The sequence below is a fragment of the Coloeus monedula genome (assembly GCF_965178545.1).
Source record: "Coloeus monedula genome assembly, chromosome: 2".
In the NCBI taxonomy this organism is placed as follows: Eukaryota; Metazoa; Chordata; class Aves; order Passeriformes; family Corvidae; genus Coloeus; species Coloeus monedula.
In genome coordinates this window covers 120,228,473-120,241,253 of record NC_138782.1, presented here as the reverse complement: position 1 = coordinate 120,241,253, position 12,781 = coordinate 120,228,473, and the positions used below count along the sequence as shown (strand labels likewise).

The 12,781-nt window shown below is 48.6% G+C and overlaps 1 protein-coding gene across 1 annotated transcript in view; it reads right to left on the bottom strand.

Annotated features, from left to right (window-relative positions):
- NRBP1 (nuclear receptor binding protein 1) overlaps nt 1-12,781 on the bottom strand; it is a 33,998-nt gene that overhangs the window by 18,977 nt on the left and 2,240 nt on the right. Inside the window, exons 3-6 of the mRNA XM_082302728.1 lie at nt 2,213-2,335; nt 1,720-1,821; nt 1,541-1,630; nt 1,033-1,073 (exon numbers count right to left, since the gene is read on the bottom strand). Of these exons, the coding sequence (XP_082158854.1) occupies nt 1,033-1,073; nt 1,541-1,630; nt 1,720-1,821; nt 2,213-2,335 (356 nt within the window). The remainder of the gene's footprint in view (nt 1-1,032; nt 1,074-1,540; nt 1,631-1,719; nt 1,822-2,212; nt 2,336-12,781) is intronic.

Here is a 12,781-nt window from a genome sequence, read left to right as displayed (position 1 = left end):
TGGTCAAGGCCTTGAATCCCTCCCTTCACCCCTTCCCATCTCAAGAAACATCAGAAGAGAACAGGAGAGCAAAGGGCACATGCCAGGGATTTACAGTAGCCGGGAGGTACAATTCCATGACTGTACATCAGCCTCTAGCTAGGTGAGAACCAGGAATAAATAGGAATTGTCTCTAATGATCAATCTCCAGAACGGGGGTGGGGGGGGGGCGGAACAGAAAGCTTTCTCTGATCAGTTCCCAAGAAACTCAGGGTACCACAGGTAAAGACACAATTTCATCCAAGCCAGTACTGCTGAATGGATTCTAAAAGGGTTACAACTTCATACCAAAAATATCAGAGCCTTACTCTGTCCCTACGCAGAGGGGACCAAAGAGGCACTTAGTGCTATAAACACACAACTGGGCATGTTTGCCAGCAGAAACAAATACAGCTTTTCAGTGCTGGGCCCCAGGTACACTCTGGTTTTGCATCTCACTCTGCCTTAGTTTTATGTTAGCAGCTAGCACAAACGAGGACAGTCAGCTCCCAGAAGCTTATTAGAACCCCAGCTATTCACCAACAGCTGTAATTTGGCCAAATGACACCAGTTTTCTCTATGGAGTGAAAGCCATGCTCTGTCATCCAGGCTATTGTTTTTCTAAGGTTCTAATTAGCTACTCATCAACTCTAGCTCAGGTGGAACAGAGTTTTTAAAACCCAAAACACATTCTACTCAGCTGTATTGAGCTAAGATGGCTGCAGAAGATCTGCATCATCAAGAAATGTACACACACATCTAACAACACCATGCCTCAATATCCATGAATCCACTGCCTGCAAAAGGGCTGCAGCCTGCCAACACTACAGAAGTTTTTCTCAGTCCTCTCACATGGAACTTGATTTCCCAGTCATCTTTGCAAGATGCTCCTGACCATGGTGAAACCCGGGTTATAAAGCTGGATACTCTGGAGAGCTCCCTAATACTTAACTGCCACACTCACTGGCACATCAGTCCCGATTGCTGGGATCTCAAGGTCAGTACCCCACATACCTGAGAGCAGAGAGGATCTGGGTACACCATCGCTTCCAAGCCTGCAGACACAAGAGGAAAAGGATAAAAATCATCCACAAGGAGCTAATCTGTAGTTCTGTGATTCACAACCCACTCGTAGGAAGAAATACACACTCCAGCTTTTACTCAGTGCAGGTGTAAAGAATCAGTACTCTTATGGTCAGCTTGTTTCTACATATTCCCATGGGTGCAGAAAAACACCTGTCCTTCAGAGTTTCCCATGCACACGCACCTTCCTCCTTTACTGTGAGGGCCCCTGGAGAGGGACATGCTTGTCACACCACACCTAAGAAGCTGCAGAGCTACTGGCAGTAAAGCAACCAGCACAGAACTGCTGTCCCAGAGAACCTGCAGCTGAACTAGGTTACAGGGACACGGGGGAACTGCAGCAATGTATTATCCAGTTCTCACTGGGATCCTCTGCTGAAAGGGCTTTCCAGGGGCTGATGGCTCTAAAGGAATACGGTCATACAGGAAAAAAAGTTACCTTTTCATTCATAGTTTTGTGGTTTTTCTTTGTCTTCTTCAAGAACTGTTTCAAGCTCCCTGAAGACATGTACTCAGTGATGAAGATCACCTGCGGGGCAATAGGACACATTACCCTCCACCTTGCCAATTACCTAACAACACAAAATGAGAACCCAACAGCCTGATGGCTGCACTTACCCTGGCCTTGTTCTCTTTCACATCAGCCCAGTATTTGTGGAACTTCACAATGTTGAGATGATCCAGCTGAATTAAGTTGTCAAACACTGCTTTAACTTTTTCCTTAACATCAGAAAGACAAAGACACGTCACATCAGAGACCACACCAACCTATATCCTTCTTTCTTCTTGGGTCTTGGTCCCCTCAAACACCAACATGTATGTCAAGCCCCTATGCTAAGAACAGGCAGCATCCCATTTCCTTCTGCACCGCATCTCAGCAGAGTGAGGTTTGATTGCCACGTCTACATGAACACAAGAGCTCATGGAAACAGCACAACAGCTTTCCAGTACATTTCCTATACAGGCCAGGCTTAAGCCAAATTTGCTACATTTGGACATCACAGCACTCCAAACCCAGCCAATAGTCCACACAAAAAATCCCCAGTATCCATAATCCCACGCGAGGGCAAGGTATGTTTCTCACATCCTGTTGGGAAATACATCAACTTACTTCTTGAAGCTTAAAGTTCTTCCGCTCAGAAAACTGAACTTCATTCCAAACAACTTCCACACCTTCCTCCGTATCCATGGCCAGGTAGGCACTGTCAATCCCCGGGACATTGCGCTGGTTCACCTGGAGGGAAGGGTGGAGAGACCTGTGAGCTCTAAGCCAGCAAGACCAGATCATTGCCACGCAGCACTCATAGGAGAATTATGAACTCTGCTCATTAACTTTTAATTAAATGAGAATTCCAGGACAGGATTTGCACACGTATCTTGAAGCAGGGCATACCCAAAACATGAGTAACTGTAGGCCATGTGAGCAGCAAGTCCTGAGCATACCAGTGGGAAAACCTCTTGTGCACAAACACTGTGTTTTAGCAAAGCCGCCTTCTGCCAACAATATATTAGATTTTCATGGTTTAGGATACCTGTAGTTCATTCCAACACAAAAAACCCACTCCAACCATACAAAAGGGATAGAGAAATGTCTCAAGAACTCAGATCCAACTTTGTGGAGGAATCCTCTGAAAGGTGATGATACCTGAAACTCAATCAAAGCTGACAGGAATAAGGGGAAAGCTGCAGGTTCAGAGGTGGGAACCAACACAAGGGAAATCACTACAGTAATTTCTTTAGTTAATAATTGTAAACATTGACCCAGCACAAGTACATCCACACCAAATATTAAAGACACAGATGAACACTTAGAAAGCAGCAAGGTAAGGGGAGGGAATTGAGAGTTTAGAGCCTGGCACAAGAATGGCAAAGGCTGTGGGAGGACATAAGGCTGAAAGACCTGCAGAGATCAGAGGTGAACCCTGCTCCCAGCAGCAAAGTTTTCCATAACACTGTTTCTCTTCAGATATGTAGCAGCATTCAAAGATGTATTTGCAGCATTCACATGATCAAATTTACCCAATTTCATCATTCCAGCCGAACAACTCTATCCCATTCTACTCCTTCAGCAGCCTGACAATACAGAGTGACAGGCCACCAATACAGGTGGGACTCCTTATGATCTCCCAAGGGAATCTGAACAGGCCCGATGACATTCAATACCCTGACACTGCAGGCGACACACTGCAGTGACAAATGACGCCAAGCACAGCAAAACCATAATGATACAGACTTCTCTGGCAACTGAGCAGTAAATGAGTATGACACAAGCAGCTGCAAGGTGTGGCACAGCCAGGAATAAGGGATACAGGCCATAATTACATAAGGAGAGCCTCAGCTACAGAGGTTAACTATGGAAAACCATCACAGAAGGTGACAGCTGAGTATGAACCACCCCACTTCCTTCTACTTGAGCCGCCTACATAACTGAGGGGTGAAAGGACTGAGATTTGGTTTAGGAAGATGTTCACATTCATCTTAAAAACTTGATATTATATATATATGTATATACATGCATACTGATACCAACAGGCCAGGGCCGTTATGTTTCATCATTAAAGGAAGCTGAAGGAATAAAAATAATTAAGGATAGAACATTTATTCCTTCAAATTTGAGAATAAGCAATATCTTAGGGATGACAGCAGCATAAAATTGCCCAGTACAATTACTAAAGCTGAATGGCAAAAGGCTTTAACTTCAGGGAAGTTTGAAGAAGCCCGAGGTAGCAGAAAGGCAGGTGTGTGTAAGCAGTGCAAGGACAAGATAACAGCCACCACACCGACACCCAGTGCCCTTGCATCCCTTCATCCCTTTGGATTCTCTTCCTCTGTCCCACCTGCTGCCTGTGCACAGAAACATCAAGGTTGGAAAAGACATCTAAATCACGGAGTCCAACAGTTAAAGGCCCTCTCTTGAAAGGCCTCCAGCTTTACCGGATTGAGTAAGTCCTCAAGTACTAGCAACTACTCAAACTCTGCCCCAATAATGCAGCTGGGCCTGTGGACTTGTCACATCTCCCAGTCCTGGCCAAGCTCCTCAAGCATAAATGATTTCCATGACTCATAGGCAATATTCCAGAGCACCAGATATGACTCAAGACACAAAACCCAGCTGACATCACCGATGGCAATTCTGTTTCTCAGGAGATTCTACACTTGGGGAGAAGAATACAAGGGGAAAAATGCAGACAGACAACTGAAAGGCAACAGCAGATTCCTCCTGCTTGCCAAATCCCTATCCCACATCCCTCTCCATGCTCGGCAAAGCAGAAGCCTAAACCCTCACGAAAGCATTGAGATAACGTATTACTCTGGTGTTTGTCCCAGACAGCCCCAGACTAGGTAGCTTTTACACTCTGAGGGAGGAAGTGACGTGAGCCCAGCTTAGCCTGAATTTCTGCAGCACAGCAGAGGAAGCAGTTCCAGACTACAAAAGTACCAACACAGCTCTGAGTCCATGTAAACAGGAGGCAAGGAAACTCAAGAAGAATTTCAAGTGAATTACTTAAAGGAGTATGGGTGGACTGGGACAACAGCTCTAAGGGAAAAATAGTTTGGAAGTTAAATTTCCCTCTGGACGGTTATTCCATTGTCCAACATGTATTTTTTCTATAGCTCTCAAACATCTGTGTATCTGTTGCTGAAAGAACACAGACTTTTGGAGAGACATTCTGTAGTTCACATGATCTGCCAATTAAACAAAAAATAAATACAGCCTGAATCACAAGTGACAGCAATGATTTAAAGTGTAGAAAATAAGGGTATAAAAACTGGGAAAAAATCCACAATAACTAGGATATCACCACAGAATGGACCTGCACATTGAAAAAGAGCTGAGGAGTGGCAGCACACCAGGCCAGACCCTCACAAGAAGCCCCAGGTCTGGTTTAGAGTAGCATGAATACATTAACCAGTTTCCCTGACCACTTGTTTAGGCCAGAGAAATGTGAAAGCTCTGCCCAATCACCTGGCAAACAGCTGGGACTAGAGATAAGAGACCACCAGAGCCAGCAGCTGGGCCATGAGGAGCTCAGCTTCTCCTTGAGCTGTGGGGAAACAAAAAGCAGCAAATTTACCAACAGAAACTGAACAAAAAGGGCTCTCTGGGATCTGAGGCTAATCCAGAATGTAACACAATAAGGAATGCCAGGTCCACTGCAGGCAAAGGGAAAAGAAATCCAACGAAGAAAGAAACAATCCTACTTCATGTTTTAATTAAACTGGCACATTGGCCTTGACAATTGTAGTCATGGTAGTAAAATGCTTGAAAGGCTTTAATTCAACAAGAAAATTAAAACAGCCAGCATAATTTAACAGTGGCAAGGAAAGGAAGGTATTGATTATTACCATGGCTGTACAGACTACCTCATGCAGCAACTTAACTGTAAGGAAAAGACAATCTGACCATCAGCAATATAATAATTGGTTTTTCCAGACATGCTGCAACAAGTAAGAAGATCAAACACATCAGCAAGAAGTTAGCTGTTAACCCAATGGACACGTCCGGACCATTTAAAGACAGGGTTAAAAGTCCTCCATGTGTTGAAGTTCTCCCTCGCTCGTAACTTCACTGCACCTGTTCAGGAGATGCTGTGCTGAGACCCGAGCCAAAAGCTGACACATCCTTTAGGCACTGACAGGACGTGTCTCTGTCACTTCCCGTGGGTCCTGCTCTGTGCTGACCCGCACAGCTGAGCCCCGCTGGGAGCCAGGACACCCTGCACGGAGCCCAGGCCCCTCCTGCCAGCCAGAACTGCATCTGCTCTGCAGGAAAAGGGGCAAGTTTTGAACCACTGCATGGTGTCACACCACCATTCTACAGGCTGTCACCCAGTGGCTATCCAGCCTCTCCAAAAGCACTCTGACAGTTCTGGCTAAACAACACACTGCAGGACAGACCTAACTACAAATTCCCGCCAGGTAACTCCCCAGGCAGTATATCAGCAGTTTACAAAAACACAAAAGTATGACAGGAGTTAAAGTCCTTTGAACAGAAGCAGCACTTCTCAGGATACAGTCACTGAGATTGGAAAAGTGCTCTCAGATCGAGTCCAGCCATTCCCCCAGCACTACCAAGGCCACCACTAACCCATGTCGCGAAGTGCCACATCCATACAGCTTTTAAATACCTCCAGGGATGGGGACTCCACCCCTGCCCTGGCCAGCCTGTTTGAAGCCTGGCCAAATCTTTCAGGGAAGGAATTTTCCCTAATACCCAACCTGAACCTCCCCTGGCCCACCTTGAGGCCACTTCTACTTGTCCTGTCCCTTGTTTCCTGGAAGCAGAGTCCAACCCTCACCTGGCTGCAGCCTCCTGTTGGGGAGTTGTAGAGAGTGATAAGATTCTCCTGAGCCCTCTTTTCTCCAGGCTGAAACCACCCCCAGCTCTCTCAGCCGCTCCTGGGGCTCCAGCCTCTTCCCCGGCTCTGTTCTCTTCCCTGGACATGCTCCGGTCCCTCAATGTCTCTCTTGTTGGGAGGGGCCCAGAACTGACCCCAGGACTTGAGGTGCAGCCCCACCAGTGCCGAGTATCCCACAGGGAGACAGGCAACATTCCCCCAATTTAATGGATACCAGAAATGAATACAAATTGCCTAATGCAAGACCAAAGGGACAAGCGCTCAGTCTCACTTGGTGCTTCAAAACAAACAAGCAATCCAGTGGAGTCTGAGAGCTCAGTCATACCGAACTGGTCTATGGAAGGAGGAAGAGGCAATGATTCTTCACCCCTAACTCCCAAAGGGAAACAGAAACAGCACAGCAAAATAAATAAGCAAGTGTGGAAGAAAACCCAATATCTGTAAATAAGTCCATTCAGACAGAAGTTCATCAGGAAAGTTCTGGTAACTGCACTGGGGCAGTAAGTTCAGATGAGTGCCAGCAGTGTGAAAACTCCAAGGAGAGAGGGAAAACCAGACAGGATAAACTCCATGTAAGCTACTCCCAGTCTGCTATAGCCCATCCTGTTCTTCAGTGATACTTTCACTTGGCAGAGAGATCTTCAAATCACTGCAGGCAACTCTGAATAACATCAATCACACAGGAGGGGTTGAAAGATAAGTACACTGAACAGAAAATGCCATAAAAATTGGTATACTGTGGAAGTACCGGTCTTGGAAACAATCCCTGAAGCCATATGAAACGCTAATGAAAAGTGATTATTTAATGTTTTCTGGTAATACTGGAGAAAGCAGGCAATGAAGTGAGCAAACATCGTATTTTAAAGAGGACTATGAATACCTGATCTTGACACATATATAAATTGCAAAGTTGACTGCCTTAAGATGTCAGAAGTAAAAATGGCTTCAAGGTGAGATTATGGGTAATTTTGAGATGGAATATTTGGGTACACTATTCATGGGATGTTTGAAGGAAGTTCCGAAAGTGTGGAAAAAGAATGATCAAGATGAGTCTCAAGCCAAGCCCTGAGCCTGGTCACCATCACCTGTACTGTCTTTTTGTTAAACTATTTTACAAACTATTTTCTGTGCCAATGTGCTTCTCAATCTCAATGTATGTGCACAGGCAAGCACACATATCTGCAAGCAAACTTCATGCCAGAATAGCCAGAAAGTTGGGACAAGAGGTCTTGGGGTCACATTTTGCAGAGACAGAGGGCCTGGGAGACAGGTACTAGACACCTGAAATGGGATTTTTCCTGAGCACTGATAAAGAGAAACAGGATACAGCTATGCCTGTCATCCATGTTACCATGGAATTCTTGAAAATCACCATGCTTCCACAGCTAACCTATGTCTGGCTGTGCCTCTGTCCATCAGGATTTGCCATGCAGCCTCCCTGCCGGCAGGTTCTGGAGTCAGAGCCAGCACATGGCCTCCCCCCTCTCCTGGCCCAGCAGGAAGCCTCTTCCCAAGCCTAAGCTCTACCAAACCTGTGGCAGCTGTCAGGATACCACGATCGCTGCCTGGGCTTCCCAAGACAGAGGGCTGACAAGGGAAGGCTTTGGTGCTGCTGCACAGACCACAGTATTTTTAGAACAGTTCTGTAAGGAATGCAGAGAGAACTCCATCCCTCGGTTGCAGGCAGCCAGAGTGTGACCACCACCTCCAGCCTCCCAGGAATGCTGGGAGAGCAGCAGCCAGCCACTCCTGCTCCAGCCACTGCTGCAAGGAGTGAGTGCCAGCTATCCGTCACAGCCTGTGAGCAAGGACAGAACGGGGCTGTGACAAAAGCTCAGTCCCCTCTGCACCCTGAAGTGCCCCTCAGCTGATTCTGGCACATCCCAAGGGTTCATTTATCAGGAAGCCCCTGCATGAATCAATAAAAATGTTAAAAGATCTCACATACTCCCTTCTTCTTAATACCTTCCCTATGGTCAAGGAACACTATAAAAATTACAGCATGTGATTAGTTTCCTCCACCAACTGGAAAAAAAACAGATCCACTGTCAAAGCCTGTCAGGGAGCTGGCAGCCCTCTAAGCACCAGCTTGCTTGGAGGACTGGTGCTTATCTTTTACTACCTCAGCAAGTTTCTTTCCAGTCACAACAGAGGCTGAGAAAACCAGACTCCAGCATCCCAGAATCCAAACACTCAGTCTGTTAGCATTTTTTCTCCAAGAATCCTGCACTCTGTCCCCTTGAAGAAATGTAAATCCAGAGGTAGAAAAGTCACCAACTGCCTTCAGATGAAAAATTATTCAAGCAACTGAGACTCCCCCCAGAAGTGAGAAGACAACAAAGAGATAAAGATGCAGCAGACTCAGGGTTTCATTTCCCGTCTCTCTGAGTTCAGGTCCCCATGAATCACAGCTCTTTTCTTAACACTGGATAGTTACAGCATAGATTGAGAGCATCTGTAAGCCTGAGCACTGAAATCCAACTGTAACTCCAGCCATCAACAGCTGGGAAGTGCCAGTCCAAATGACAGACAGACCTTCCACAGAAAAAAGAGAACCAAACGGCAGTGTGCTACCTGAATTAATTTTTTGAACTTCCAGTATCCAGTGAAGAACAGCAAGATGGGACTCACATGCACAGGTGCATACTGTCTCAAACTCTGCTCCCTGAGTTCTGCTCCTGACCTGACACCGAGAGCCACACAGAACTCCATCCATCACCCTGTCGTAGTCTGCACGCCATTGTAAGGGAAGCTGTGAAGGGCTGCAGCTCTCATCTAGCTACCTGACAGTGAAAAATCCCAGACAGAAAAACAAGAATTATTCAACATGGCAACTGCTGCATGCCCAGCCACACTGACACATGAGGCGTGTGCCCAGAGATAAGGCAGAAACGAACCTCTTGATCTCAGCAGTCACTGAAGTGGGGCAGAACATGGAAAGTGCAGCAGGGGAAAGTCCAGCAGCTGAGTTGCAAATGAGTTACTAATACATCAGCCACAGAACAACGATCAGCCACAAAGTCACTGATGGCTATCAGGAACTGAAATGTCACCTTCAGCCACCCCAAAAATCCCCCTCAACACTTCAGAATCTGTGGGACAGATGCACAACCCCTGTGCCTGCCATCAGCGCAGGACAGCATGATCAGCACTGGGATGAGTTTCCAGATGACAGACAGGACACGAGCAGAGCTGCAAGAACAGCACAAGTTTCCCCCACTGCTCTTGAGCAGCCTGGCATATTCTCTGGGAAAGGGCAAAGGTATTTAAGCAGAGACCAGTGCTCATTCTCCCATTTTCTCCCTCTTCTGCTCTCAGTGCCAGGCTTCACGTTCTTGTAAAGTCTCTTGCGCTGGAGAGCACAGCAGCACTTGATGAGAACAGCACCACCCCAGGATGTACCCCGTGACGAGCCTACAGAAGAAGCAGCCAGACACACTCAGGCCTGTCGGGCCTTTGCCCTCTTCACCTTGACAGACACACTCACACATGTCCCCAAAAGGGGACCTGCTTGTGCCCACACTGACAGCATGACACAGATTCCTTCTTACTAAAGTATACTGCAAAGATGTCAACAAAATACTTCTCATAAAGTTTTGGCTTACACAGTCACACAGTGCTTTCCTCCCCAGAAAAGGTACATGAAGAAACTTGGTCAATAGACAGCTATCATACACAGCAAACCCAAGGACATCCCCATCTAGGAAGGGTTGAGCCTCTCCTACCCACATGAGCTTGCCAAGCCAAACACCATAACACTGGGTTGAAAATAACAATTCTGCTGCAGCAGAGCACAACTTTTCCTACAGTTATGTTATGTGTCATCCCTGTAGCTTCCAGGGACAGGAGGCACAAAGCTCTCAGTTTCAGGTTCACCACTAGCCAGCTTCAGGAGGCTAAACCTGACCTGCTAATGCAGTGCTGCAATCCTGCTCCATTAGGAAGTTTCTATTCCTAGGAGGCACAGCAGATAATTCTCAAGATATTTGGACAACCCAAGAAAAGTAAGTTAAGCATGCATGCTGCCTTCAAGAAGGAAATGGAGTGTTACTGCAGAATAGCAGAAAGAGAGGGGTTGGTTTGTCAGGGAGAGCAACCAGAAGGGAGCCAGGTGAGCACAGGCTGGGAGACCCCATCAGTCCTGTGACCACCCCTGCTCTCATGCCGTGGGGCCTTGCCCTGTGCTTCAGCCATGGGACAAGATACCCTGTAAAGCCTCACCTGTGCTCTGGTAAGGAAAGCAACCAGGGACATGGGCACAATTCCAGAGCCAGATTCACCTCTGGGAGGAAAGCAGCACAGTCCACAACACTGCAGGAACCACAGGTACTGCTTCACGTACCACAAAAAAATGGGATTTGGGGAACATAAGTGTTTTCCGTCTTGTTAAAAAAGGGTTCTTAGTTTAAAATGTCACAGAGATATTAGATTTTAATAAAACTACTCTGAACTTTCACAGGAATTAGACTCTTTGCACTACAGAAGCTCCCTGTTTCTAGGAAGAATTACAATCAATGAACTCAACACTCAATCCTTTTCTACATCTGAAGTTTAAGCAGGAATAGAATACAGAATACAGAACAGCCAGCTGGAAGGGACCTACACAGATTCCGTGGTTCCACTGCTCAACCCCATCAGGGCTGGCCCATGTCACAGCATGTTGGGCATTGTCTAAACTCCTCAAACACAGATGGGCCTGGGGCACTGACCTCCTCTGCAGGAAGCCTGGGGTAGGTGTGACCCTATCAGTAAGGAAATGCTCCCTCTTGTCCAGTCTGAGCCTCTCTAGATGCAGCTTGGAGCCATTTGCTGGTGTCCTGACCCTGGATCCCAGGGAGAAGACCTATATTGGGACCATCCCCTCTCACGAACATCTGGTTCTGCTGTGTGTAACTGCCCCAGGATGGGATTCTGTGCCCTCCCATTCTGCTCCCGCCTGAACGGGGTTTGCCCTCTGGATGCCAGGGCACACACTCGCTGCAGCCGAGATGCTGCTGACCAGCACCCGGGTCCCTTTCTGCAGGGCTGCACTCCACCCGCTCCTCTCCCTGCTCAGACTTGCACCCAGCACCATTTCCCCTCGTGAACCAATGTATTTTCATTAGTGGATACGGTTCAGCCCAGGCGGCTGAAGCTAAGCTATGACCGTATCTTCCCTTCAGCAGCTACTGCTGGGCGGCTGGGCCCGGACGGCGCTCTCCAGAGCCCCGCCGGGATCCCGCACCGGGCCCCGCCGGGATCCCGCACCGGGCCCCGCCGGGATCCCGCACCGGGCCCCGCCGGGATCCCGCACCGGGCCCCGCCGGGATCCCGCACCGGGCCCCGCCGGGATCCCGCACCGGGCCCCGCCGGGATCCCGCACCGGGCCCCGCCGGGATCCCGCACCGGGCCCCGCGGGTGCGGCCGCCTCGGGGCGCGGCCAGAGCGCGCCACAGCCAATGGGAGCCGCCGGCGGTGATGTAACGCTCCGCGCCGCCTGTCATTGGCTGGCGAGACAGCCCCGCAGGCTCCGCCAGCCCCGCCCCGGTCCCCGGTGCCGACCCTGGTTCTCGTCCCGGTGCCGGTGCCGGTCGGGCCGCGGGGCGCCAGGGAGGGCCTGAGGCCGCTTCCCTCGAATCGGGAGCAGGCGGCCAGGGCGTGCACGGACGGCATGGCCAGCGCAGGCCGTCCTGCCGCCCCACGACTGTTCCGGGACCGGCGGCGCGGGCACCGTGCCGCCAAAATCTGCTCGTTTCGGTAAATAGGCACCGACATCCCCGGCTCACAGCCAGCCCGCTCCTCCCTCCTCACGGGCCCTCTCTGCACTGTCTGCACAGCCCCACCTCTGCTGCAGCGAGTTCATCACTCATGGATGGTAAAACAATCTTTTTTTAAAAAAAGCGAGGCCATTACACTTCAAAACCTACACCCGAGCTCGGCACTCGGAGCAAGCAGGAAAGAATGTCACGCACAGGAAGTACCAGAGCACAGGCAGAACATACTATCTCACTCTGCAACCACATGTGTCCATTCCTCTCCAGATTATCATGTCTCATTGCTTCCACGGTGCCATCTAATCCAACATCCAGGAGATACTTCCATAATAAAAGATCGAGATTGCATCACCAGGGAAAGGTGAGCAAATGCTTTTTCCACAGAGTAACACCATCTCCCTGTGAGGGGTAGCGAGTAAGAGCCTGTTCATAATACTGTGCTGACAGGAATAACCAGTGCAGACTGAGCTGTCACACCTCCCCGGGAAAAAGGCCACGCTGCTCTGGGATGCTCAGCAAGTAAAGCTGTTATTCCAAATAAATTTCATGTTACAACATCTGCAGTGC